Source organism: Scyliorhinus canicula, chromosome 8 (assembly GCF_902713615.1).
Source record: "Scyliorhinus canicula chromosome 8, sScyCan1.1, whole genome shotgun sequence".
NCBI classification, from domain to species: Eukaryota; Metazoa; Chordata; class Chondrichthyes; order Carcharhiniformes; family Scyliorhinidae; genus Scyliorhinus; species Scyliorhinus canicula.
Genome location: NC_052153.1, coordinates 41,924,118 through 41,948,896, shown reverse-complemented (window position 1 = coordinate 41,948,896; position 24,779 = coordinate 41,924,118). Strand labels below are relative to the sequence as shown.

At 43.2% G+C, this 24,779-nt stretch overlaps 1 protein-coding gene across 6 annotated transcripts in view; it reads right to left on the bottom strand.

The window, feature by feature from the left end:
• Positions 1-9,979: 9,979 nt before the first annotated feature.
• The window catches only part of ythdc1 (YTH domain containing 1), an 81,936-nt gene continuing 67,136 nt past the window's right edge, over positions 9,980-24,779 (bottom strand). For 4 of the 6 annotated variants that reach the window (XM_038804432.1, XM_038804434.1, XM_038804437.1 and 1 more), the window contains 8 exons: positions 22,244-22,328; positions 21,993-22,159; positions 18,960-19,042; positions 14,610-14,646; positions 14,478-14,517; positions 14,295-14,360; positions 13,510-13,653; positions 9,980-12,164 (listed from right to left, as the gene is read on the bottom strand). In XM_038804432.1, the coding sequence (XP_038660360.1) occupies positions 11,949-12,164; positions 13,510-13,653; positions 14,295-14,360; positions 14,478-14,517; positions 14,610-14,646; positions 18,960-19,042; positions 21,993-22,159; positions 22,244-22,328 (838 nt within the window). In that variant the 3' untranslated portion in view covers positions 9,980-11,948. The remainder of the gene's footprint in view (positions 12,165-13,509; positions 13,654-14,294; positions 14,361-14,477; positions 14,518-14,609; positions 14,647-18,959; positions 19,043-21,992; positions 22,160-22,243; positions 22,329-24,779) is intronic. The other 2 variants (XM_038804433.1, XM_038804436.1) reach the window with 1 other exon arrangement.

Genomic DNA, 24,779 nt, shown 5'->3' with positions numbered 1-24,779 from the left:
GATACGTTTGCTATTGCGTGCCCATTCATTTCGAACAAAATACAGTGCCTCCATCAAAATGTTTTTTTTAATTCCAGGGTTTTTAGTTCTACTTGAATCCATTCCACATTGTTCATTGCGGGGGGGGGGGGAGGGGGGGGGGGGGGGGAGGAATGTCAAATCAGTCCTGAGGAGCTGTATCGTCCAGAACTGGTGGAGGGGCTGAATGATCTATTTTATTTGCATGACAACAATCTCAATTTGCAGCCATTTTTCTTAGTCATGATTAAAGGAAATAGTATTGTGGCTTTACTTTTTATGTGGGTTTTGTAACTCACTCCTCTGTGTCCCCTTTCCAGTCTCAAAAGAAATCCAAATACTGGATTTGGTCCTTCCTCATAACTCAACACTGGGCATCAGTCACATAATTCCTGTGTCTGCAGCTTCAATATTCCTCTTGTGCCTTCATGACTTAAGATATTGTAATCCATTACCAGTTATTTGTATCCAAATTCATTAATTAATTAATTCATTTTATGCAAATAAAATAGTTCACAACACACAAGTAGAGATTTGTGGGGGGGGGGGGGGGGGGGGGAGTGGGGGGAGAGGACATTTGCTTGAGTTTTGAATACCCATTATTGTAGACCAATTTTCTATTTTCAGAAATTTTTCAGAGATGGCAAACATTAATCCTGAAATTAAATAAGGTGTGCAATGGATGCAGAGAAAGCCTTTGACAGGGTGGAACGGTAGTACCTGTGGGAAGTGTTAGGTAGGTTTGGATTTGGTGAGGGATTCATACGGTGGGTCAAGTTACTGTATCAGGCCCCCATAGCAAGTGTATCCACGAACCGGCTGAGGTCAGAGTATTTTAGACTGCATCGAGGGACGAGGCAGGGGTGCCCCCTATCCCCGTTACTATTTGCCCTGGCAATCGAGCCGTTGGCCTTAGTGCTAAGGACTTCAAGAAACTGGAGGGGGCTGGTCCGGGAGGGGGAGGTGTTTCCCTTTACGCAGATGACCTGCTATTGTATATTTCGGACCCGCTAGAGGGGATGGGGGAGGTCATGCGGATCCTGGGGGACTTTGGGAGCTTCTCTGGGTACAAGTTTAACATGGGGAAAAGTGAGCTATTTGTAATCCACGCTAGGGGTCAGGAGGAGAGACTGTGGGAGCTCCCACTCAAGATAGTGGAGAGAAGTTTTCGTTACCTAGGTATACAGGTGGCTAGGAACTGGGATGCCCAACACAGGCTCAATCTATCGCGTCTGGTAGAGCAGATGGAGGGAGACTTTAAAAGGTGGGACATGCTCCCGCTTTCCCTGGCGGGAAGGGTGCAGACTGTGAAGATGACGGTTCTCCCCAGATTCCTGTTCGTTTTTCAGTGCCTTCCCATCTTCATCCCCAAATCCTTCTTCAAGTGGGTGAACAGGATTATTACGGGATTTGTGTGGGCAAACAAGACCCGTGAGTTAAAAGGCTTTTTTTGGAGTGCTGTCGGGGAGGGGGGGGGGGGGGGGGGGGGGGGGGTAACTTCTGTAGCTACTATTGGGCGGCTAATGTGGCCATGATTAGGAAATGGGTAATGGAGGAGGGGTCGGCGTGGGGGCAGCTTGAGGTGGCGTCATGCAAAGGCGCCAGCCTAGGGGCACGAGTAACGGCACCGCTGTCGTTCTCACCGGCACGATACACCACAAGCCCGGTGGGGTCAGTGGAGGAGGCACAGGAAGGAGGAGGGGGCCTCAGTTTGGACCCCGATACGGAACCACCATAGATTTGCTCCAGGAAGGATAGACGGGGGGTTTCAAGGCTGGTATAGAGCAGGCATTAGAAGGATGGGAGACCTGTTTATAGATGGGACTTTCCCTAGCTTGAAGGCACTAAAGAAGTACAGCCTCCCCTCGGGAAATGCTTTCAGATACCTCCAAGTCCGTGACTTTCTCAAAAAACAGGTCGGTACATTTCCGTTGCTATCCCCTCGAAGGATACAGGACATGGTAGTGTCTGGCATCTGGGTAGGAGAGGGGAAGGTGTCGGACATCTACCAAGAGCTGCAGGAGGTGGAAGAAGCCTCAGTGGAGGAACTGAAGGGCAAGCGGGAGGAGGAGCTGGGTGAGGAGCTAGATGAGGGCCTGTGGGCTGATGCCCTGGGCAGGGTGAATTCATCTGCATCATGTGCCAGGCTCAGCTTAATTCAGTTTAAGGTGGTACACTGGGCTCACATGACGACGGCGAGAATGAGCAAGTTCTTTGGGGTGGAGGACAGGTGCACGAGGGAGTCTGATGAACCATGTCCATATGTTCTGGGCATGCCCGGTGCTTAAAGAATTCTGGCAATACTTTGCAAGGGCTATGTCCAAGATCTTGGACACGCGGGTGAAGCCGAGTCCAGGAATAGCGATCTTTGGGGTGTCGGAGGATCCGGGAGTGCAGGAAGCGAAAGAGGCCGAGGTGTTGGCCTTTGCCTCCCTGGTAGCCCAGAGACAGATCTTGTTAATGTGGAGAGAGTCAAAACCCCCGAGCGTGGAGACCTGGATTAGCGATATGGCTGGGTTTCCCAGCCTGGAGCGAATAAAGTTTGCCTTGAGAGGGTCCTTGCTGGGGTTCTCCCGGCAGTGGCAACCTTTCCTTGACTTTCTCGGGGAGCAGTCAAATGTCAGCAGCAAGTGGGGGGGGAGGGGGGGGGGGGGTCAGGGAGGGTTCAGGTGGGGGAATTGTCTATTTAATGTATATTTTCTTTTTGTATAATGACAACAGCCACCTAGTTTTGTTTTTACGTTTATTTTTCTGTTACTAGTTATGTAAAATTTCTATTTGAAAAAGCTTTAATAAAAACACTTTTAAAAAAAAAGATATTAAATAAGGTAGCCCATTTACAGGTTTTGATTTGCACTCAGGTGGATAAATTGAGGTTTTTTTGCCTGTGGCCTGATCAAGTAATCATGTGCCACAACACAACTGTGGGATGACTTGCGATGGTAACCATGAGGGAGTAGGTCACACATTTGGTGGCTCCCGCTCTGGCTAGATATTCGGACCTTTCCCCCCCCCCCCCCCCCCCCCCAGACTTTGTTTTGCTTTTATAAGCGCTGGACTTGAAGAAGCAGTGAACAAGTGTCTGTGGTATATATTGGTTTATGGAACAGAGAGCCCGCAGATATCGGAAGGGAAGAAACAAAAAGACAGGCTCGAGCTGGGTGTTGGCTGCAGCAGCGGACAAGATGGCCGGTGTCCAGACCCCTGGGGCTTCGGCCCAACCATCAACGGAGGAGCTGATGCAGGTCATCGGGGAAGGCTTCGCCAGACAGAAACGGGAATGTCTGGAGCCGATTAAGGAAACAGTGGAGAGGATGGAGCGGAGGCTAGATGCCCAGGACCGGGCGACCCAGAAACTGGAGAAGGCGCTAGCTGAACAGGAGGAACACCAGCACCAGACGGCAGTGGAAATGGAGGTGGAGATGCTGAGGGACCGGCAAAAGAGGCTGCTGGAACAGGTAGAGGATTTGGAGAGCAGGTCCCGTAGGCAGAACCTAAGGATTGTCAGCCTCCCCGCGGGGGCTGAAGGGGCCGATGCCGGGGAGTTTGTGGCGAACGTGTTCCAGAAGCTGCTGGGAGATGGGGCTTTCCGCTGACCGGTGGAGGTGGATCGGGTGTACAGAACACTGGCGAGTAAGCCGCGGCACGGAGACCCCCCCTCGGGCCATGGTGGTCAGGTTCCATAGGTACTTGGATAAGGAGCGTATTCTCCAATGTGCCAAATGAACACGGAGCTGTAAGTGGGACAACAGCATTTTGCAGGTGTACCAAGATTTAATTTTGGAGGTGGCCAAGAGGAGGGCAGGCTTTAATCAAGTCAAGTCGATCCTGTTCAAGAAGCAGGTTAAGTTCAGACTGTTGTATCCGGCACGCCTTTGGGTTACACATGAGGACCAACATCGTTACTTTGAGTCGCCCGAGGACGCTATGGAGTTCGCCAGGAGGAAAGGACAGGTGCCAACTTGTAGAACATTCTGCTCCAAGTTTAAGAAACTGTCTTTGCTGTTCGTTTTAAATGCTGTTTGCACTGATTTATTCCTTTGTTCGTTTTAGTTCTTGGCTTTTCTCTTCGATAATTGTTTTGTTTGGGGAAAGTAGTTAAAGAATTATTCAATTTAGGTAGATTTTCTGTGTTGTGAGGGGGATGGTGGTGCAAATTTTTGACTTTGTATTATTTTGAGTAGTATTACTTTGATCTGTATTATGTCGAGAGTTTGGCTTTGTTTTTCTTTATACTGACTTTGGTTGGCATCTGTTTCTTAAAGTGGGCGGTTGTTGGGGCTGGGTTGATGAGGGCGATGGCTTCGATAAGCAGGGGGAGGGCACGTAGGCAACAATAGGTGGGAGACATGCTGGTGCCGGAGCTGTGGGCCACCAGGCTAGCTGGGTGAGCTAGTCTGCGGGAGCACAGTGGGGGGTGGGGGTGTGTATACAATCAGATATGGGAGGGGGTTAGGTTACAGTGTTGTTGCTTGGGGGGGGGGGGGGGGTTGTTCGGCTGATGAGGGAGGGATTTGATTTTAGAAGTGGAGAAGAGGTCAGGGTTGGGTGCAGCCAGGAGGCAGGGCTACAGAGACGCAGGGCAGGGGCTGGGGGCAGGCCCAGGAAAGGGGATGGCTGACTGTCATGGTGCCCCCCCCCCCAACTAGGCTGGTCACGTGGAACGTTAGAGGGCTAAATGGGCCGGTGAAGAGGACAAAAGTGTTCGCGCATCTTAGTGATAATGTTGCAGGGGACGCACCTGAAGGTAGCGGACCAGATTAGGTTGAGGAAGAACTGGGTTAATCAGGTATTCCACTCAAGGCTAGATACTAAGACCAGGAGGGGTCGCGATTCTGGTGAAGAAGCGGGTGCAGTTTGAGGTGGGGAGTATTGTTTCGGATGGGGGAGGTTGCTACGTTATGGTTAGCAGTAAGCTGGAAGGTGGTCCTGGCCAACATATATGCACCAAACTGGGATGATGCAAATTTTTTAAAGCAGGTGCTGGGGAAGATACCCGACCTGGATTCCCACAAGTTGGTTATAGGAGAGGGCAGTACGGTGGCACAATGGTTAGCATTGCTGCCTACGGCGCTGAGGACCTGGGTTCGAATCCCGGCCCTGGGTCACTGTCCGTGTGGAGTTTGCACATTCTTCCCGTGTCTGCGTGGGTTTCGCCCCCACAACCCAAAGATGTGCAGGGTAGGTGGATTGGCCACTCTAAATTGCCCCTTAATTGGAAAAGATAATTGGGTACTCTAAATTTTAAAAAAAAAGTTGGTTATAGGAGGGGATTTCAATACAGTTATGGATCCAGGCCTGGACCGGTCCTGCTCAAAAACAGGCAGAATGTCAGCAATGGGAAAAGAGCTGAGGGAGTTCATGGAACAGATTTGGGGGTTGGGGGGGGGGGGGTCGACCCGTGGAGGTTTAGAAGGCCGACAGGGAAGGAGTTCTCCATTTTCTCGCACGTCCATAGGGTCTACTCCCAGATCTATTTTTATTATTTTTTAAAATACTGAGCAGGGATCTACTGACAGGGGTGGTGGATGCGCACTATTCGGCAATCACCATTTTCGGCCATGCCCCGCATTGGGTCAAGCTACAGGTGAGTGAAGAATGCTTCCAGCATCCGCAGTGGATGCCAGATGTGGGACTGCTGGCGGATGAAGGGGTTTGCAAGAGGGTGAGGAAGTGTACACAAAACTACCTGCAGGTCAACGAGACAGGGGAAGTCTCAGCAGCGGTGGTGTGGGAGGCGCTCAAGGCAGTGGTGAGGGGGGGAGCTGATTTCAATCCGGGCTCACAGGAACAAAACGGACAGGGCAGATTGGGACCGACTGTTAGCGGAGATCCTGCAAATTGACAGGAGGTATGCGGGAACCACGAGTGCGGAGCTCAAGGGAATGGAAGACGCTGCAGGCGGAGTTTGGGGTGGTGTCCACGGGTAAGGCAGTGGAGCAGCTCAGAAAGGAGGTGTGCGGTATATGAACGTGGAAAGCCAGCAGCAGCAGCTCAGAAAGAGGGAGGCAGCTAGGGCAATAGGTAAAGTGGTGGATGGAGGCGGTAACTTGGTAGGGGATGCGGCAGGTGTGAACAGGCCTTTCAAGGACTTTTATAGCAGACTCTATAGCTCGGAGCCCCCCGCGGGGCCGGAGGGGATGAGACGCTACTTCGACGGCCTGACATTCCCAAAAGTGGGTAGGGCGCTAATAGAAGGGCTGGGCACCCCAATCAGAGCTAAGGAGATATTTGAGGGTTTAAAGGCCATGCAGTCAGGTAAAGCCCCGGGGCCAGATGGGTACCTGGTAGAATTTTATAAAAAGTTCTCCGGGATATTGGGGCCGCTGCTGGTCAAGGTTTTTTAATGAGGCAAGGGACAGAGGGGTGCTGCCCCAGACGATGTCGATGTCTACCATCTCCTTGATTTTAAAACGGGACAAGAACCCGGAGTCGTGTGGGTCTTATAGGCCGATCTCCCTTCTTAACATGGATGCCAAACTGCTGGCAAAGCTTTTGGCCACTAGGATTGAGGATTGTATGCAGTGTTCTTAGGGAAGACCAAACAGGGTTCGTTAAAGATAGGCAACATAAGAAGATTGCTCAATGTGATCATGATGCCCCCAGAGGGAAAGGAGGTGGAGGTAGTGATGGCAATGGACATGGAGAAGGCATTTGACTGGGTAGAGTGGGACTACTTATGGGAGGTGCTGGGACGGTTTGGATTTGGGGTGGGTTTCATCGACTGGGTCAGGCTGCTGTATCAGGCCCCGGAGGAGAGTGAGAGGACTAACAGGACTTCCGACTATTTTAGACTGCACCACGGGACAGGGTGCCTCCTCTGCCCACTGCTGCTTGCGCTAGCTATAAAGACGCTGTCAATTGCTCTGAGGGCTTCAGAGTTAGAACAGGCTGGTTTGGAGGGGGGGGAGCACAGAGTTTCATTGTGCGCAGACGTCCTGCTCTTGCACTTTTCCAACCCGATGGCGGGGATGGACGGAATCATGGCAACCCTGGGGGAATTCGGCCGGTTTTCGGGGTACAAGTTGAATATGACGAAAGTGAAATATTTATAGTTCAGGAGAGGGGCCAAGGGGACCGGCTGAGGGAGCTGCCGTTCAGGTTAGTTGGGGACAGTTTCAGGTAGCTCTGGGCATACAAGTGGCGCGGGATTGGGGTCGGCTATACAAGCTGAACCTTTCCCGACTGGCAGATCAGATGCGAGAGGAGTGCTGGAGGTGGTATGCGCTCCCGCTGTCGTTAAGCTGGGAGTACAGATAGTTAAAATGGCAGTCATCCTAAGGTTCTTATTCATGTTCCAGTGTTTCCCCATTTTCATTCCACGTTCCTTTTTTAAGAGGGTAAGCAAGATCATTTTGGGCTTTGGTATGGGCGGGCAAGTCCCCGTGAATGAAGAGTGTGATGCTCAAGCGGAACTGGGGAGGGCGGTGGAAAGAGAAGGGGTGCTTGCACTGCCAAATTTCAGCAACTATTATTGGGCAGCCAACGTAGCCATGATAAGGAAGTGGGTGATGGGGGGGGGTCGACTTGGGAACGGGCTGAGGCATCCTCATGTAGGGGTACCAGTCAGGGGGCATTGGTGACGCCTCTGCCGTTCCCGCCGGCGCGCTTCTCCACCAGTCCTGCAGTGGTGGCAGCTCTTTGGATCTGGGGACAGTGGAGGCACGTGGGAGCAACAGCATTCGTCTGGTCCCCAATATGTGACAACCATCAGTTTGCCCTGGGGAGGTTGGACAGGGGATTTCGGGTTTGGTAGAGGGGAGATTAGTTCTTAGGAGCTTCCCTAGCTTGAGCATGCTGGAGGCCAAGTTTGGGTTGACGAGGGGGGGGAATGAATTCCAGTATATTCAGGTGCGGGACTTTTTGCGCAGGAAGGTGCCATCTTTTCCACTAAGGGGTTCCAAGATAGGGTACTGTCTGGAGGATGGGTGGGGGAGGGAAGTGTCTCAGTTATTTACAAGGAGCTCATGGGGGTGGAGGAGACGCGGACCAAGGAGCTGAGGTAAATGATTGGTTTACCTCCTCCAAGGGAGGAGTTGGGAGGGGAGATTGGGGAAGGCCTGAGGGCAGATGCGCTGAGCAGGGTTAATGGGACTGCAACATGTGCCAGGCTCAGCCCGATTCAATTTAAGGTCATCCACTGGGCCCACATGACAGTGTCACGGATGAGCAGATTCTTCAGCATAGAGGACAGGTGTGTAAACTGTCCGAGAGGACCGGCAGACCATGTCCACATTTTGGGCATGTCCAAAACTTAGGAGATACTGGCAGGGGTTTGAGGATGTCATGTTTAGAGTATTGAACATTAGGGTGGCAATGAGTCCAGAGGTGGCGATCTTTGGGGTTTCAGAGGCCCCAAAAGTCCAGGGGTGAAAGAGGCTGACGTTTTGGTCTTTGTTTCCCTGGTAGCCTTTGGAGGGACTCAAATCCCTCGGAGTAGGAAGCCTGGCTGTCAGACATGGCGAGTTTCCTGGGCTTGGAGAAAAGGGTCGTTGTTAGGTTCACCCAGAGGTGGCAACCAATCATTTACTTTTTTGAGGAGAATTAATCATCAGCGGGGGAGGGGGGGGTTAGGGGAAGGTAGTATAGGGGGTCAATTAGGCAGATCTGGGTGGGACGGGTTTTGGCAATTGCACTACGTACTTTGTTTATTGTGCAGTCCTTTTGTTTTCTCGTTCTGTAATTGTACTGTTTACAGTGCCAAAAAAAACCTCATTAAAATTGTTTATTAAAAAACACAACTGTGGGATGTTACAAAAATGTGCATGCATATTTGATCCAAACATATGTTAATTTACTGGCATACGTAATGTTATATCAGACAAGAACATAAACCTGCTAAATTACCTAAGTATTTATCACAAAACTAATTTGTTCTAATAAAAACCAAATATCACTACCGGTGAAGCACATCAGCACAAAGAATTTTCACCTCAATGGCTTAGTGGCCAGTTTTGCATTTCAGTCCAAATTGTTAACAAAGTCATAAAGGCAGTTAGTTAATTCTATATTTTGTGCATCCAAAAATTGCTCAAGCACTGCTCCCTCACGGCGCCGAGTTCAATCTCAAACCCGGGTCACTGTCTGTGTGGAGTTTGCACATTAATAATAATCTTTTAAGTGTGACAAGTAGGCCAATTCACCTAACAAGCACATCTTTCAGGAATTGTGGGAGGAAACCCACGCAGACACGGGGAGAACGTGCAGACTCCGTACAGACAGTGACCCAAACCGGGAATTGAACCCGGGTCCCTGGTGCTGTGAAGCAACGATGCTAACCACTGTGCTACCGTACCACCCATTCTCCCCATGTCTGCAAGGGCCCCACCCCAAAGATGTGCAGGGTAGGTGGATTGGCCATGCTAAATTGTCCCTTAATTTGGAAAAAGGTACAATTGGGCACTTTAAATTGATTTTCATTAAAAATAAACAACTCGTTATCCAAATAGGTATATCTGCTCCTAATGCAATCTCTCAACCATGACAACTTAACTTTCCAAATAATAAGATTTGGAATATTATTTTTTTCTCTATAAAAATGTATTAGGGATTTAGGACAACGATGGTTGTTCAATCTGTAGTCACATGCCACCTCCTCTCGCTCTGGTAATCGAGACCCAGATCACAGACAAATTTTATTGTCAATCTAAAAGTTAGAAACAGTTGAATTCTGCAGGTTTACAGGTTTGGAAAGAAGCTTTTAGCACTGGTACAGATAATTTTTAAATCTGAACACTCAAGACTGAATAATGTCAACAAATTGAGTTGCACAAATTACTCGGAACATGGGATTAAATTTTATGACATTCCAGGATTCATACTACAAATTTATGTACTGTCAAATACCTATATGTGCACAAACATCATATTTGAGGGATATAATAACAATGGTCATTATTGAACTGTATATACAGCATCTTTTGCACAAATTCTCACACACTGAAGATTAACATGGTAAAATGAATCCAGAAACTAATCAAGATATTTTATTTCCAAACAAGTGAACATATCAAGCTATTGTTGTTTAACTGTTCACAATTTAGTGTACAAAATGTATTTTCACACAAGTTAATGAACACTTTCCCACATTAATAGGTTTCATGTTTGGCCAAAATAATTTCCAATTACTGTAATAAAGCTGTTTAACATTTTAAGTTTGGCGTAGCAGTTTAAAAAAAAATAAAGACATAACTGCTGGTGTTGGTGCCTGAAATTTTATGCATCTGTCAAAGAACTATGTCAATTATTCAAGCACATTGGAAATTTTCAACACAAAATGGATGAGGGGTTTGATCAATTACTGACCACCTTCAATCTCTGGAAACTGTGTCAATCAGCTCACTAACATTAAAACAGCTGCGAATACACGATTTCCAATCTAATTTAAATACAACTTTCCCAAATATTTGTTCAGAAGATAAAGAAATCAATAATTTTGACTCAAGACACCCTTATGGTTTGGTTACATCTCGTGCATCTTTTATATGTGATGGCATTTTGCATATTCCCCATGACAATCAATGTCTTCTACAGGTTACAGTTAATATGCGAGAAACAAGATTGAAATCAAGCCTACTTTTCACATTTAAACTTGGGATTCTACAATCGATCAGTTTTGTAACAGTAACTTTATTTCAAGACAAGTAAAAGCAATGATGTTTTAATGGAATGATACCAAAACCAGGCAAACATTCTGTTCCCACTTTTCCAAGATACGATGAGCAATCAGCAAATCCTTTAACTGTAATGTTACATTACTATACAAGCAATCAGAGGAAGCTTTCCAGATCATTCCAGTGCAGAAGAGTTGCCTGAATTTTCGTTATAATTATATTTTTTTAAAATGACATTCATGGAAGAACGCAGGAGAATGTCAAAAGGGAAATGTCCAGAGCCAATTTATTAAAATTGAAGCAAAAGAATTCTGAAATATAACAATTGAGCATAAAGAACAAAATACTATGGGTAACAATTTATCTATCTTCATGTGTGGATGCTTTAGGAAATGAAAACCATCCAAACTTTTTAGACATGCAAATAAGGTTAGCATATTTAACAATTTATTAATTTAGAAATGTTGGTCCAGACTATCTACATGAAACATTTTCATACCAAAAGACATTATCTGAATATCTACTTTACATCAGAAAGTACAAAGGAAGTATCACTTTCTTCAACACCACTTCTTTATGTAATAAAGCAACACACACTGAAAGTGATCAGTTTTCTCATTTATTTTGTACAAAAGTTTTGCAGTTAAAGGTAATGTAACAATCTTCTACCATAAACTTACAGTAAATCTATCAGGCCACTGCGTGCTTTTTTAATTTTGGGAGGAAAAATAATGAACTTTAGCATTGATTAAATGCTATTAAGCAAGGGATTTCTTCTCTTAAAAAAGTTAAAACTGGATTGTAATAGTGTCTTTGAATATTGCTTTCATCATTAACAATGAAAAAAGTTGAAATCTAAATGGAGTTTAAAAAAAAGTTACTTGCTACAACATAACAAGGTCACACAATCAGCCCATTATACTTAACTTGCATACTTATTAGCAGCAATATTTTCCTCATTAATCCATGTGCAACTACATACAACAAAGTCTACGCCAAGTGCAGATTTGTTCCTCACAGCTTTCAACTGAACAGAGGGCAAATATTTTTGATTAGACATTAACATTCACAGATGACAATAAGTCATCAGAAAACTGCATCCCTCCCCCTGAAACATCCCTCTACAAAAATCTGTGCTTCTGGTTCAAAATTCAGTTGATATAGTCCCACATGCATGAAAGCAATAGATGTACACGGGTCATAATAAGTTCCAATATGTAATTTAACTTAAAAAAATAAAAATAAAAAAAGGAACAGTTCTAAACACTTTTCTGCTACTGTAAACACAATAATATGGGCAGTGCTTCAGCCGACAAGTTATCTCCTATATCTTCCTCGTTCTTTGTCTCTTTCTCTCTCTCTCATCCTTTCCCTTTCACGTTCACGTTCCCTGCCTCGATCACGTTCCCTGTCTCGTCGGCTATCTCGAGGCCGTTCACGCTCTCGCTCTCTCTCCCGTGGTCTACTTCGGCGATTGGTGACAACTGCTTGAGTGCGACGAAGGAAGTCATCTACTCTCATGTCATAGTCATGCTATTGGAATGAATAAGAATGGTAACTAAAAAAATTTATTATTTCTTCTTGTAAAGAGTAACAGCTAGAACACTTCTAGTCGAGAAACTCTTCTCGTCGAGACTCAAGATAGCATTTAAATATGGACTACATATATACAACAGCAAATGCCAATCCCCTAGTTCGTTACGAAATAAAGGCAGCAGTGCACTTGACAGTTACCACCCAAAAGATATTAGGTCAATCATATGTCCATAGAAATCAAGTACAAGACACTGTTTCCGAAATATTAGATCATCACTCTCCATAAAATCTGTTTAATATCCCGCACAGTGGTAGGTAAGTGACTGGAGCCATTACAATAGCATAGGTTTAATTGCAAATTTAAAAAGGATTAAGCACCATGAATACGTTGCCAAGTGTAGTTATTTTTCCTAACTATACCTTATTTGTGAATCTTCTACCTGCTCTGAGCAATAATGTTTAAGTGCTCCAGGATATTCTCAAACTTACTACCGGTCCTTTCATTTTTGAAAATAATTTTAAAGTAGATGCCTAAATTTCCAAATTGACAATGACTGAACTTAATGAATCCAACTTTCACCTCTACTTGTATATTTGTTCTGAACTGTACTTTTGGTTCTTTGAACAGCAAATTCTACGATCTGAGCCGGTAACAGAAATTTGAGTCTTATGTGGTTTACATGCGTAGTATCAGAAACCAGACTGATATTTCAATACCAGACACAATGACAAGGCAATGCAAAATAAAAGGAAAGCCCTTTCTTCACTGCATGGCCAAACATGGCACTTCAATCCTCGTCATAGAATGATGCTCACCATTTATGACTTCAGTAGTTAGAAGTCAGATTATTTTATACATTGTGGAGAGTTAACAGTATACCACAGCATCCACCCCAGGGAACATCACTATTTACCATTCTCCAAATCAAAAAACAAAATTAACCATTAGTTTTCTGCCCTTTAACCAACCTCCATTCCCTACAGCCACATTCTTTCCACTGGTGCCAAGAAAAAACAAAAGTATTTCCTAATGTGCAACACAACTTGAGATAACAAAAAATCTAGAGTTTTAGCCAATTTATTAAATACTGCAATTAAAAGAAATTCTCTAAAATGCTCACTTAACCATGATGCAAAGAAATCATTTAAGAATATACTTCCTAACCACAGTTGTCATATAATTTCTCCAATGTTGATTAAATAGGTCAGTGTGCTTTTATTTCTACATAATTTCAGAGGAACAGCATAAAATAACAGTCACAGCAACACTTGGATTTGTTACTTCAAAGAACATCAACGATCAGTAAAACGGTTGCCGTAATTTTGATAAAATTACACCTACTGCACATACCACTCGCTTGTCTCTGTATCTGGCTTCATGTGGAACTGGATGATGTCCAGAATATGGTGGATGCGCCTGAGGTGGTGGAGGGTGGTGCTGGTAATAAGGATGATGTGGAGCTTGCTCCATACCAGGATATGGTGGCTGTAAATGAGAAAGATACAAAATGTTAATGCAGCATGCGTGTCTTCATTTTCAGGTCTGTTTGAAGTTAAGGATATTTAGTCCACCCACTATTGAGTTAATGGTAGCATTTTAATCCCAAAGGGCTCACAATCATAAGATTCTACTTAGCAAGAATGGGTGCAAACAGCATAGGACATCATTAAGCCCAAGGCTAACATCACTATACTTAGCCCAAAAGCAGCCAAGTTTGCTTTCACAGTACGAGGGAGGCAAGAGAGGATAACTTCATCGCCAGACTGTAAGACATTTCTTCAAATGCTGGACCAGTTACCATTTAGTCTGGTTTACAACCGACTATGAAGCATGTCAAGAATTGGCATTTCAGAAATAACAGGTGCATGGGGCCAGACTGGGTTGCAAGGAAACAAAACAAAATTTTGTTTTTCTTCTTGCTGGGAGCAAAATCAGGGCCAGAGGATTTGAATTTCTTACATGTCCAAAGATAACCCTTTTGAGGGGTGAATGACAAAGGACAGGCTAAGGAAAGCGGTAATAAAGTCACCTTCTTCAACTTATAATCAGAGTTTTGTCAGATTTTAATTACCAAACAATCAGGAGCAAAAGTCCTCTACCAAGTACAGCATATTTTTGCTACTCACCATTCCTTGCCACGGTGGTGGTGGACCAATGCTGTGATGAAATTCCCTCATATAATCATTGTAGGACTGTGAATGAAAGACATATTAGCAGATTGAAATCAGACTTTGAAATGTATTTACCAATACATTAATTCAAATGTTACAGCAATTCCAAGGTTTGAAATTTTAGGGAAAATGACTTACTCCATTTAGAAACACATCACGTCTAACACCGGAAAATCGTCTGTAGGGATATAAAATTCTGACATTATGAATGAATTCATGCAAGAGAAATGAAAACTTGAATGAGTGATATGCTTAACTTAGACAACCTACCTCTCAACTTCTTGGTACCGTGGATCCTTCATGTAGCCTGCCCAAAGATGAACATATTAACAAGAAATGTTTTGCATAATGATCATTTATATAGGAAACCATTTCATTAGCACAGCTAACAGGAACATTTCGACAATTCCTGTTTTAATCAGCAGAATGTAAACAACTTCACTTTTCCAACCTTCAAAAAGTGTTGCATGCATTTAAAAATATTTTTCTACCTACACTAGCCTTCAGGATTCCAAGTATGCCTCGGAAATCAATTTACAAACAACTTTGGATCATCTAGGCTCTTGTATATTCCGTTGTCTGTTTCACATCATGATTTATCAACATTTACCACTTATGTCCATTCAATTTTGCTCAGTCAACTTTTATGATATAGCTGTGATTAGGAAACCATGGAATGAGTTTCAAGTTTTGTCCAAATCCATCACCATTCTTGTATCTAATAAAAAATTAACCATGGACAATGCTATAGGTAATTTCTTGTGCTTGTTCCTCACTTTGAACATTTCATTTTAAGCAGGAGGCTCTGACAACTCTTCATGGATATTGATCTGGAAGAGTCAGAGTTCAGCATCTCAAGAACTGAATTAGTCACTTAGGTCACTAACCCAATATTTTACAATTATGCCATTTAATTCACACTTCCTGCATTGTGTTCCTTCCCTTAATGAAAAAAAACCTTCAAGACATGGCACCAGGAATAAATATTTATTGCAACAATTCCTAACTTTACCTGGACTAAAAATTGAAGCAGTACAAGAATATTGGAACTCTAAATTTAAATCAGCTTTACAGTAAATAGAATTACGCAAGTCTACTGAGCGGCTTATCCTGGATCTTTCATTATTCTTCTTCCATTAAGATCCATTGTATCAACTCAGGCAGTTCACGCGAAATAAGGTACTAAAAATGCCTTCTTTCCTCTGCAATCTTTCTTTAAATAACCCCCTAGTCCAGCATTTTCTGTACTAACTGAGAATTGTTTAATTAAGATTACACTTTAACTGGGGCAAAGTCACTAATTAAACAAAGGTAGCATTAAAAAAATCTAACACATGCATGCCCATTCCAGCTTTCAATTGAAGTAGTCCAGACTTTCAGACAATGCATAATTTAAAAAGGAAACTCATTTCAAACACAGCAAAGCTTTGTCATTATCTTTTTAAAAATGCATGACTCAGATTTTGAGAAAATTGAGATTCAGTAAGAAAATCCTCCCTTTCATAATTATTTTTGGAGAAACTATTCTAGAGAATCCTAATCTCTGAACACGAAAATGATTGCCATTGCAATAGGTCTGAGGAAAATATATACTATAATGGTGAAAATAAATTGAAAAGCAAACAAGAATAGCACTTACAACGTGCAGTACCTAACTGATGGCCTAACTGCACAATACTCAAATATCTCGACCCACTTTATTCACGTCTATTTTTACCTGGATTTCCAGTCATTTGCTTAACAGGTTTAACATTCAGCCTTTAGAGCGGAATTCCAAAAATATTTTCCACAAACTAGTCCATTCTGTCAACGTGCATTGAGTTTCTGAAATAGCTACTTTTGCGAGTTGGCATTAGTTCATTTTTTAACTAATCAACACAATTATTTTTACATTCCGTTCATAGCCAAGTCTAAACAGTAATTTTAAAAGTAACTGCATAGTTGGAGAAACACCATTTCTGTAAAATTACAAAAAAATCAGATTATGCAAATGCAATGCCACAGCTCTCACTTAAAAATACAAAAACCTCTTCATGGTCATTTGTAGTAGCATTGGACTGGTTTCCTTATTTTTTAAACAATGAGTAAATTGCCTATGGCGTTTCCCAAATTGATGTGTGCTTTGGCATCTCGTGGCAAGAGCCTGCAACTACATAAAATTTGCAATAAATTTTTAACATGAGCGATTGATAAAGTCTTGTGTATAGCAAGCATCTTGTGCAAAGTAAAACATACGGTTTCTGTATACCAATTTACTTGTTGATTGTTCATGTGAGCCTCTACACTGTTGTATGCAATTACACTGATCCAATCAACTGGTTAAAAAAGTAATCATACATTAAACCCCAAATTCTTCCACCAATTATTGTCAAGCTAGCAAAACTCTAGAATGGGATAAGCATGAAGTTTGCCTGATCGCTCATTTTGTTAAGAGAAAGTTACGAAGGAAGCACATTAGGAGGTTATTTTGATCAGTGTGGAGTGTGATAGCAGTGCTCTGCATAGAAAGAAAAGTTCTTACATTTTTTTTATTCATTTGGAGCTGAACAAGTTAGCATGAGTTGCAAGTAGTCTGGGGTTAGATTTAACTGAAGCACTTCTAGTGCAGAATCTTTTTTTTTGAAAATAGCACACTTCTGGAATTTGGGCATAGATTAGTACACCTCCCCTTAAAGTCAGATTTTACAGGGCACACCGACTCCCTAATTCGCAAAACACCTTACATTATGCAAAGTTCAACAAAAGGAGCATTAGCATATCAAATCTACAACAAAGACACTGGTACAATAACACAACAGCTTCAGTTACTGCATTAATTTATTTTCATTTTATGCTCATCTCGCACCACACATCCCCAATAAGGACTTCTCAAAATACTTGGCTGATACACTTTCAGATCCATATATTTATCAATAAACAGCATTTAACCCACTACTTATACAAGAAAATTGCAGGCATTTTTGAAAATGATGCATTCCTGAATTGTATTTCCCAAGTGGAAATCTGCCGATAACAGTAAAATCCAAAAACCTAAATTATATTGAATTTTGCAAATAAAATCGTAGACCAGAACCAAAGTTTTATTTTTGAGAGAGATAAACAAAAGGCTAATACTTCAAGAAGAATATGTCAATAACTTATCTCAATGAAGCACAAGAGGTTTAAAGGGAGATTTGATGGCCGTGTTCCAAAATTTGGAAAGGTTTCTTGTTAAACAGTTTCTTGGGATGCAAGTTAGGAGAAACTATTTACAATGGCAGAAGAGTTGCTAACCAGAAGACACAGATTTGATAACTGATTGAAGTTATTATTAAATGGAAACCCACAGAATGTTTAAAATATGTTGTAACCTAGAAAGCATTGCTTGAAAGATGACAATAGATCTTTCCCATAGGAATTAAACAAGTAACTCAAAGAGGCTACAAGAGCAAGCTGATAAATGGGTCTAATTTAATAGCTTCTGACCTGGCATAGGTATGCTAGGCTGTGTGGCTTTTGTGCTGCATCATTCTAAGGTTCAATGGTAATTTTATCTTTTCTAATCCAGATTAAAACTCTGGATTAGAAAGAATGAATATAACCACACATTCTTCTGATAATTAACTCTAACTAAAAATCATTACATGTATTAGCCCTTTCTCTGCACTTCCAGCGTCATTTTTAATCGATCCACCATTGGCAGCCGATGGCCTAAACTGTAGAATTCCCCCCATAAACATCCCACCTCCTCTCCTTTACGTCGCTCTTATAAATGTACATTGACCAAGCTTTTGGTGAGTTGTCCTAAAATCATGTGGAATTTAGTATAATATTCCCATGAAGCCCCTTTGGACAATAAACTGCAGTAAGAGCACAATGTAACTGCATAAAGATATAAATGCAAGTTGGTAATGAAAAGCACCAGCTATTATCGGTCTAATGTTCTTGACAATGGGCCTGCTACCTAATGGTAATAAATTCAAATCCCACCACAAAGAGGCAAAATTCCAACTGGTTCAACTAAGTCACTGAAGGGAGAGCTTGACTGCAGTGCCATACAATGTACCTGATTTCTTATGTCCTCTGTACAGTGCTGTTCACTTAACTATTTAAACACAAAAAGCCTAACAGTAATATGTAATTCAAATCAAGAATAATAGCCAGACTGTGGAATTCAACTGGTTGCACCTAGACTATTGAAAATGATTTAACTTTATCTCTCTTGTCAACAGCTTCAGGCATTTATTTCCCTTTTCATTACTCACCTTTATTTGGTCAAATCTGCTCAGTACTATTTAAAGCTTCCAATGTTAACCAGCAAATAAATGTACCTTATACATAGTCACAGCACTAACCATACATTTGAAATGGACACAAGAAACTTGTAGTGTGTGACATACTTGTACTTACCTGAGGTTTCTATAATGCATGATTAGTATTTTGATTAGGAAACATGTAGCATGATTTGAATGGATAATTTGAGCAAGTGTACACAGACTCACAAGTACAATTGCACAGCTCAATGTACCTCACATTAAGGTATCCTTGCAGATCAAATAACTGTAGTTATGAGTGAGGGTAAACTTCATTCAAATGCCACATTTCTAACTCAAAAGCTTCAATATGCTACAAGATAATGACCTGGTCTTTGTGAGAATTCTGGTGGGTAGTCAATCCTTGGTCTCTTTCTGGTGTTATATGAGTCAAATTCCTCTGCTCGACGCCTACGTAAATTAGGTAAACAGAATCATTATAAAACAACTTGATGAACACAATTGAAAAGGCTGACAAATGTAAGATAGCAATCAAGAAATGCAAACATATAATGGGATTTGTTTTTCCTGCGTTTCATTAATCAGTATTATTGTGCCAATGAAACAATTTAATATGATCAGCTGGATCTTTGTGCTGATATGTCTCGCTAGCAGTGCATTAAACCCAGTTTAAGAAAACACTGCCATGCTCATTTTAAAACAGTGCAGGATAGTTAGTTAAAATTAAATCTTAAGATTTCAACAACAAAAAATCAAAGAAAATTACAACCAAACATTTGAACACACAAGTGACCGACTGCATTTCATGATGGCCCAGTTTTATGTATATCATGGCAACAGAAAGCTTACTTTAAAAAAGAAACATTTTTCATAAAGTTGAAATGCAAAACACAAGTTACCACATGAACACGAAGAAGAGATGTATGTTTTGTTCATTCTTAATGATTCTGGCTGAGAATAAACATTTCAAATATTTTATATGTATAGATTAAAATACAGCTGTCCAAATATAATTTTATCCCCACAAAGCGGAAGATGCAATTGAGACCCAGTTTCAAATTACAACACAACCTTTTTTTAAAAACTCGAAACCAAACTTAATTTTGCCTATTCTCTTTCTGCTAACAGGACATGTGCAGTCAGTTTTAAAATTAGTATTTTGTATTATAAGTTATGACAAATTAACAAATAATGGTGAAAAACCATGAAAGTCAAATTTTATCATTCACACAATGGGATTCATTCAAGTGTGCTCTTTAAAGTCACATTCGATTCCTACTGTCTCCATGGGGATAAAACATTAAAAACACAAAAATATTAAACAAAATGCCCTGGAAGTCTTAATAGCCTGAAAGTCAACAGGAAGAGTGATGTCAATTATGCTCATACTAAATGACTTTTCTCCAGCTTTCTGTTGCATATGTTTTTATATATTAAACAAAAAGTAAAGCATAAAAAAAGCTTTCGCGGTGAGAAAAATTCATTAATTCTACATCTATTCTCGCTTTTGAATGGAGTTACAAGGTGTTACAATCTCGATGTCAACTAGACATTCCAAATTACCAATATTTACATTAAAGCTTCAAAATAATCAAGTAAATCTACCAGATTTGACATGGGAATGCCTATTAATTATGTGAATGGATTAAAAATTTGAGAACGATGCATGTAATTGCAATAAGGAGGGAGTTGATTAAACCAATTTTTAAGATAGGTTACCCAGCTTTGAATAAACAGAAATTAGAGGGAGATATTTTGGAAGATAAAAAGATTCATAATATTAACAAATTAAGAGAAAGCAACTACCCAATAACTCATGAGTGATGAAGAAAAAGTGGATTTTTCTCACCCTATCATTCAAAACAAAACAAGGGCAACAATAGCAAGTTCATATAAAAATGCTGGTTAAAGGAGGAACATACCGCTTCTTGTAGTTGATTTTTGACCACGCAACGAAGGTTTTAATTTGACAGTAAAGTTCATAAAGCAGTCCCAACTAATGACTTATGATGTGAGCCACAAACATAAAAGGAGGGCCTGGCAGGCTGAGTAGAGGTGCTGTGGTAGCAATGCTATTGCAGTCCAGTGCAAAAAAAAGAATAAATTCCATTCACAAGACCTTTAAAACAGCACAGTGAACCCCTTGGCTCATAACTTCAAAAGACAGCTGGCCGCACAGTCCATAATAGCCACAAAGAGAGGGGCACTGCCAGGTTTCCTCCTACCTAATCGACAGTCCACTACATCAATGAAATGGGCCATTGTTGAATTATTTTCTACCTACCACAGGTGCGTTTCATAAAAGAAAACATTTGTCAAAGGCTGCATCCCAGCAAACTACATCAATCCATAGTCCTTTGACAGAGTGGAGGGTACTGAAAGACTTAAATCTGTCGTTTGATAGATGGCTACAGGCAAAATCCCTAAGCAGAGTGGTTACATCAGTTCTTTGAAATTCTCCGCTTTTTTCACCGTGTTAACACCCCTTTTCTCCCCCCAGGATTAGGAGGGAAACTGTATACTGTTCATAAGCAGTGCTCAGTGAGATGGCTTCAAACTGTAAAAGTCCAGAGGCACTGTGGACATCTAGGAAGATCGCACACGGACTCAGCAACATCCACACTTTGGTTTGTTGCCAGGTCTCCAATGGCCATCGATTTTCCCTTTTATAAAATACCTAATCACGTGGATGCTTTCAGAGCTCAGCAGCTTGATGGAAATGTATTCACTGTGACTAATACATTTTAAGGAATACTTTCAATAGGTGTATGCATCACGGTGACCAGGGTGTAGCACCAAGTGAAAGAGTCCCATATTTAATGCTCTTCTTGACCAAGATAAAATAACTTAACCCAAAATGAGATGTCATCTTCTGCAAAATTAATAGATACTGATCCTTTTACAGTCCCAGAGCACATTATTATCCACAGGAATACACCTGAAAGAAAAGGCTTTCACAAGATTATAAATGCATGTTTACCATTAAAGATAAAGTTTACACTTCACCTACCACACCAAAATTTCATTAGTTCTACACAATGCCTCAAAGCTCCCTCTATCCCAGTATATGTACAGGATGTACCACTCTGTACGCATATATTGGAAACAGTAACATGATCACCCCATTTCTTTATTACAGTTCATTCTGGACAATTATGCTTTAACCACGTATGGCTCCACTCTTTCACTCTTGAAGACGAATAGCCACTGCGAAAGCACCCACAGCTGTCAAGGGTAGACTGTGCAATCCTCACTGAAGCCACAGACTAGTCCATGCAGCTTGGCATGAGGATTTTAAAGTGATCTTCTGTATCGCTGGTACCATGAATGGTGACTCTTAGTGCTCCATCATGTTATTCCAATACAAGTGCCTACTATCAGTCCAAAGAACGTTTCTAACCTTCCCACTTCCCGGACAGGATCACGCCGAGAAGGTCGACCTCTTGATCGTGGCTGAGAATGCACTCTTCTCTTGTGCCGCATTTTATGAATGAACTGATACAAGTCAATGCTTTCATCCGGTGGAAACAGAAGACAAAGCTGCGTGCCACATTCAGGTTCAATTTCCTAGAAAAAAGACCCAAAAGAGTTTTTTAAAAAACACAAACAATTTGAAGTCTGCAAGAAGTCTGAATAGTTAGATTTGTATACCTGCCCATCCCGTCCAATCTTAACTGGTTTGTTTTCATTCCATAGGTTTGCAAGATGCCCAGTTTTTGTGAATGGCAACTCACGTCTGGAAAATAAATTTTTTTATAAGCATAATGGCCAAATATTCTAACGACACAAGCTAATTTACAGATCTTATTCATACAGCTTAATTCTTTTTTTTTTTTTTTAAATAATTTTTATTGAGAAATTTTGATTTTATACAACAATAACGCACCTTAGTAAAATACCGAAAATAACAATAATATTAACAATCATATACATTCGCCCCATCCCCATGAACAACCCAGCATTTTAACAACAACGCAAATTAACACACTATAAAGTTACAGAATAAACACTACAATAATGCCCCCCCCCCCCCCGGGTTGCTGCTGCTATTGACCCAGTTACCTATCTCTGAGCCAGGAAGTCCAGAAAAGGCTGCCACCGTTTATAGAACCCTTGTGTTGATCCTCTCAGGGCAAATTTGACCTTTTCCAATTTTATAAATCCCGCCATGTCACTGATCCAGGTCTCCACGCTTGGGGGCCTCGCATCCTTCCACTGTAGCAGAATCCTTCGACGGGCTACTAGGGACGCAAAGGCCAGGACCCCGGCCTCTTTCGCCTCCTGCACTCCCGACTCCACCCCAACCCCAAAAATCGAGAGTCCCCACCCTGGCTTGACCCTGGATCCAACCACCCTCGACACCGTCCCCGCCACCCCCTTCCAGAATTCTTCCAGTGCTGGGCATGCCCAGAACATATGGGCGTGGTTCGCAGGACTCCCCGAACATCTGGTACACCTGTCCTCACCCCCAAAGAACCTACTCATCCTAGTCCCGGACATGTGGGCCCGGTGAAGCACCTTAAATTGGATGAGACTAAGCCTCGCACATGAGGAGGAAGAGTTGACTCTCTCCAAGGCCTCCGCCCAAGTCCCGTCCTCTATCTGCTCCCCGAGTTCCTCCTCCCATTTAGCCTTCAGCTCCTCCACTGACGACTCCTCCACCTCCTGCATTACCTTATAGATGTCAGACACCTTCCCCTCTCCTACCCACACCCCCGAAAGCACTCTGTCCATCGTCCCCTGCGAGGGCAGCAAAGGGAATCCCTCTACCTGTCGCCTAGCAAACGCCTTTACCTGCAGGTATCTGAACATGTTCCCCTGGGGAAGGCCAAATTTATCTTCCAGATCCCCCAGGCCCGCAAACCTCCCGCCAATCAACAGGTCCCTCAATTTGCTGATGCCCGCCCTTTGCCATCCCCTGAATCCCCCATCCGTGTTCCCCGGGATGAACCGATGGTTGCCACCCAGTGGAGCCTCCATCGAGCCCCCTGTTTCCCCCCGATGCCGTCTCAACTGTCCCCAGATTCTTAGGGTCGCCGCCACCACCGGGCTCGTGGTATACCTCTTGGGGGAGAGCGGCAACGGTGCCGTTACCATGGCACCCAGGCTCGTACCTCTACATGACGCCATCTCCATTCTTTTCCACGCCGCCCCTCCCCCCTCCATCACCCATTTACGCACCATTGACACATTGGCTGCCCAATAGTACCCCAGAAGGTTGGGCAGCGCCAGCCCGCCTCTATCCCTTCCTCGCTCCAGGAACACCCTCCTCACTCTCGGAGTCCCATGTGCCCACACAAAGCTCAGAATACTGCCGGTCACTCTCCTAAAGAAGGCCCTGGGGATAAATATGGGCAGGCACTGAAAAAGGAACAAGAACCTCGGAAGCACTGTCATTTTGACGGACTGCACCCTCCCCTCCAACGACAATGGCAGCATGTCCCACCTCCTGAACTCCTCCTCCATCTGATCTACCAGTCTGGTAAAGTTATGCTTGTGGAGAGTCCCCCAGTCCCTGGCCACTTGCACCCCCAGGTACCTAAAGCTCTCCCCTGCCCTCCTAAGCGGGAGCCTACCAATTCCTTCCTCCTGGTCTCCAGGGTGCACCACAAACACCTCGCTCTTGCCTAAGTTTAATTTATAACCTGAGAAGGTCCCAAACTCGGCTAGTAACTCCATCACTCCCGGCATCCCTCCCACCGGGTCCGCCACATACAGTAACAGGTCGTCGGCATACAACGACACCCTATGTTCCTCTCCACCTCGCACCAAGCCTCTCCACCTCTCTGAATCTCTCAATGCCATCGCCAGCGGCTCGATTGCCAGTGCAAACAACAAGGGGGACAAGGGGCAACCCTGCCTGGTCCCTCGGTAAAGCCGGAAGTACTCCGACCTCCTCCTATTCGTGGCCACGCACGCCATCGGGGCCTCATATAGCAGCCTTACCCATCTAATGAATCCTTCACCAAATCCAAACCTCCCCAACACCTCCCATAGGTACCCCCACTCCACTCTATCGAAGGCCTTCTCCGCATCCAGCGCCACCACTATCTCTGCCACCCCCTCAATCGCCGGCATCATAATGACATTCAGCAATCTCCGCACATTCGTGTTCAGCTGCCTTCCCTTCACAAAACCTGCCTGGTCCTCATGCACAACCCCTGGCACACAGTCCTCTATACTGGTT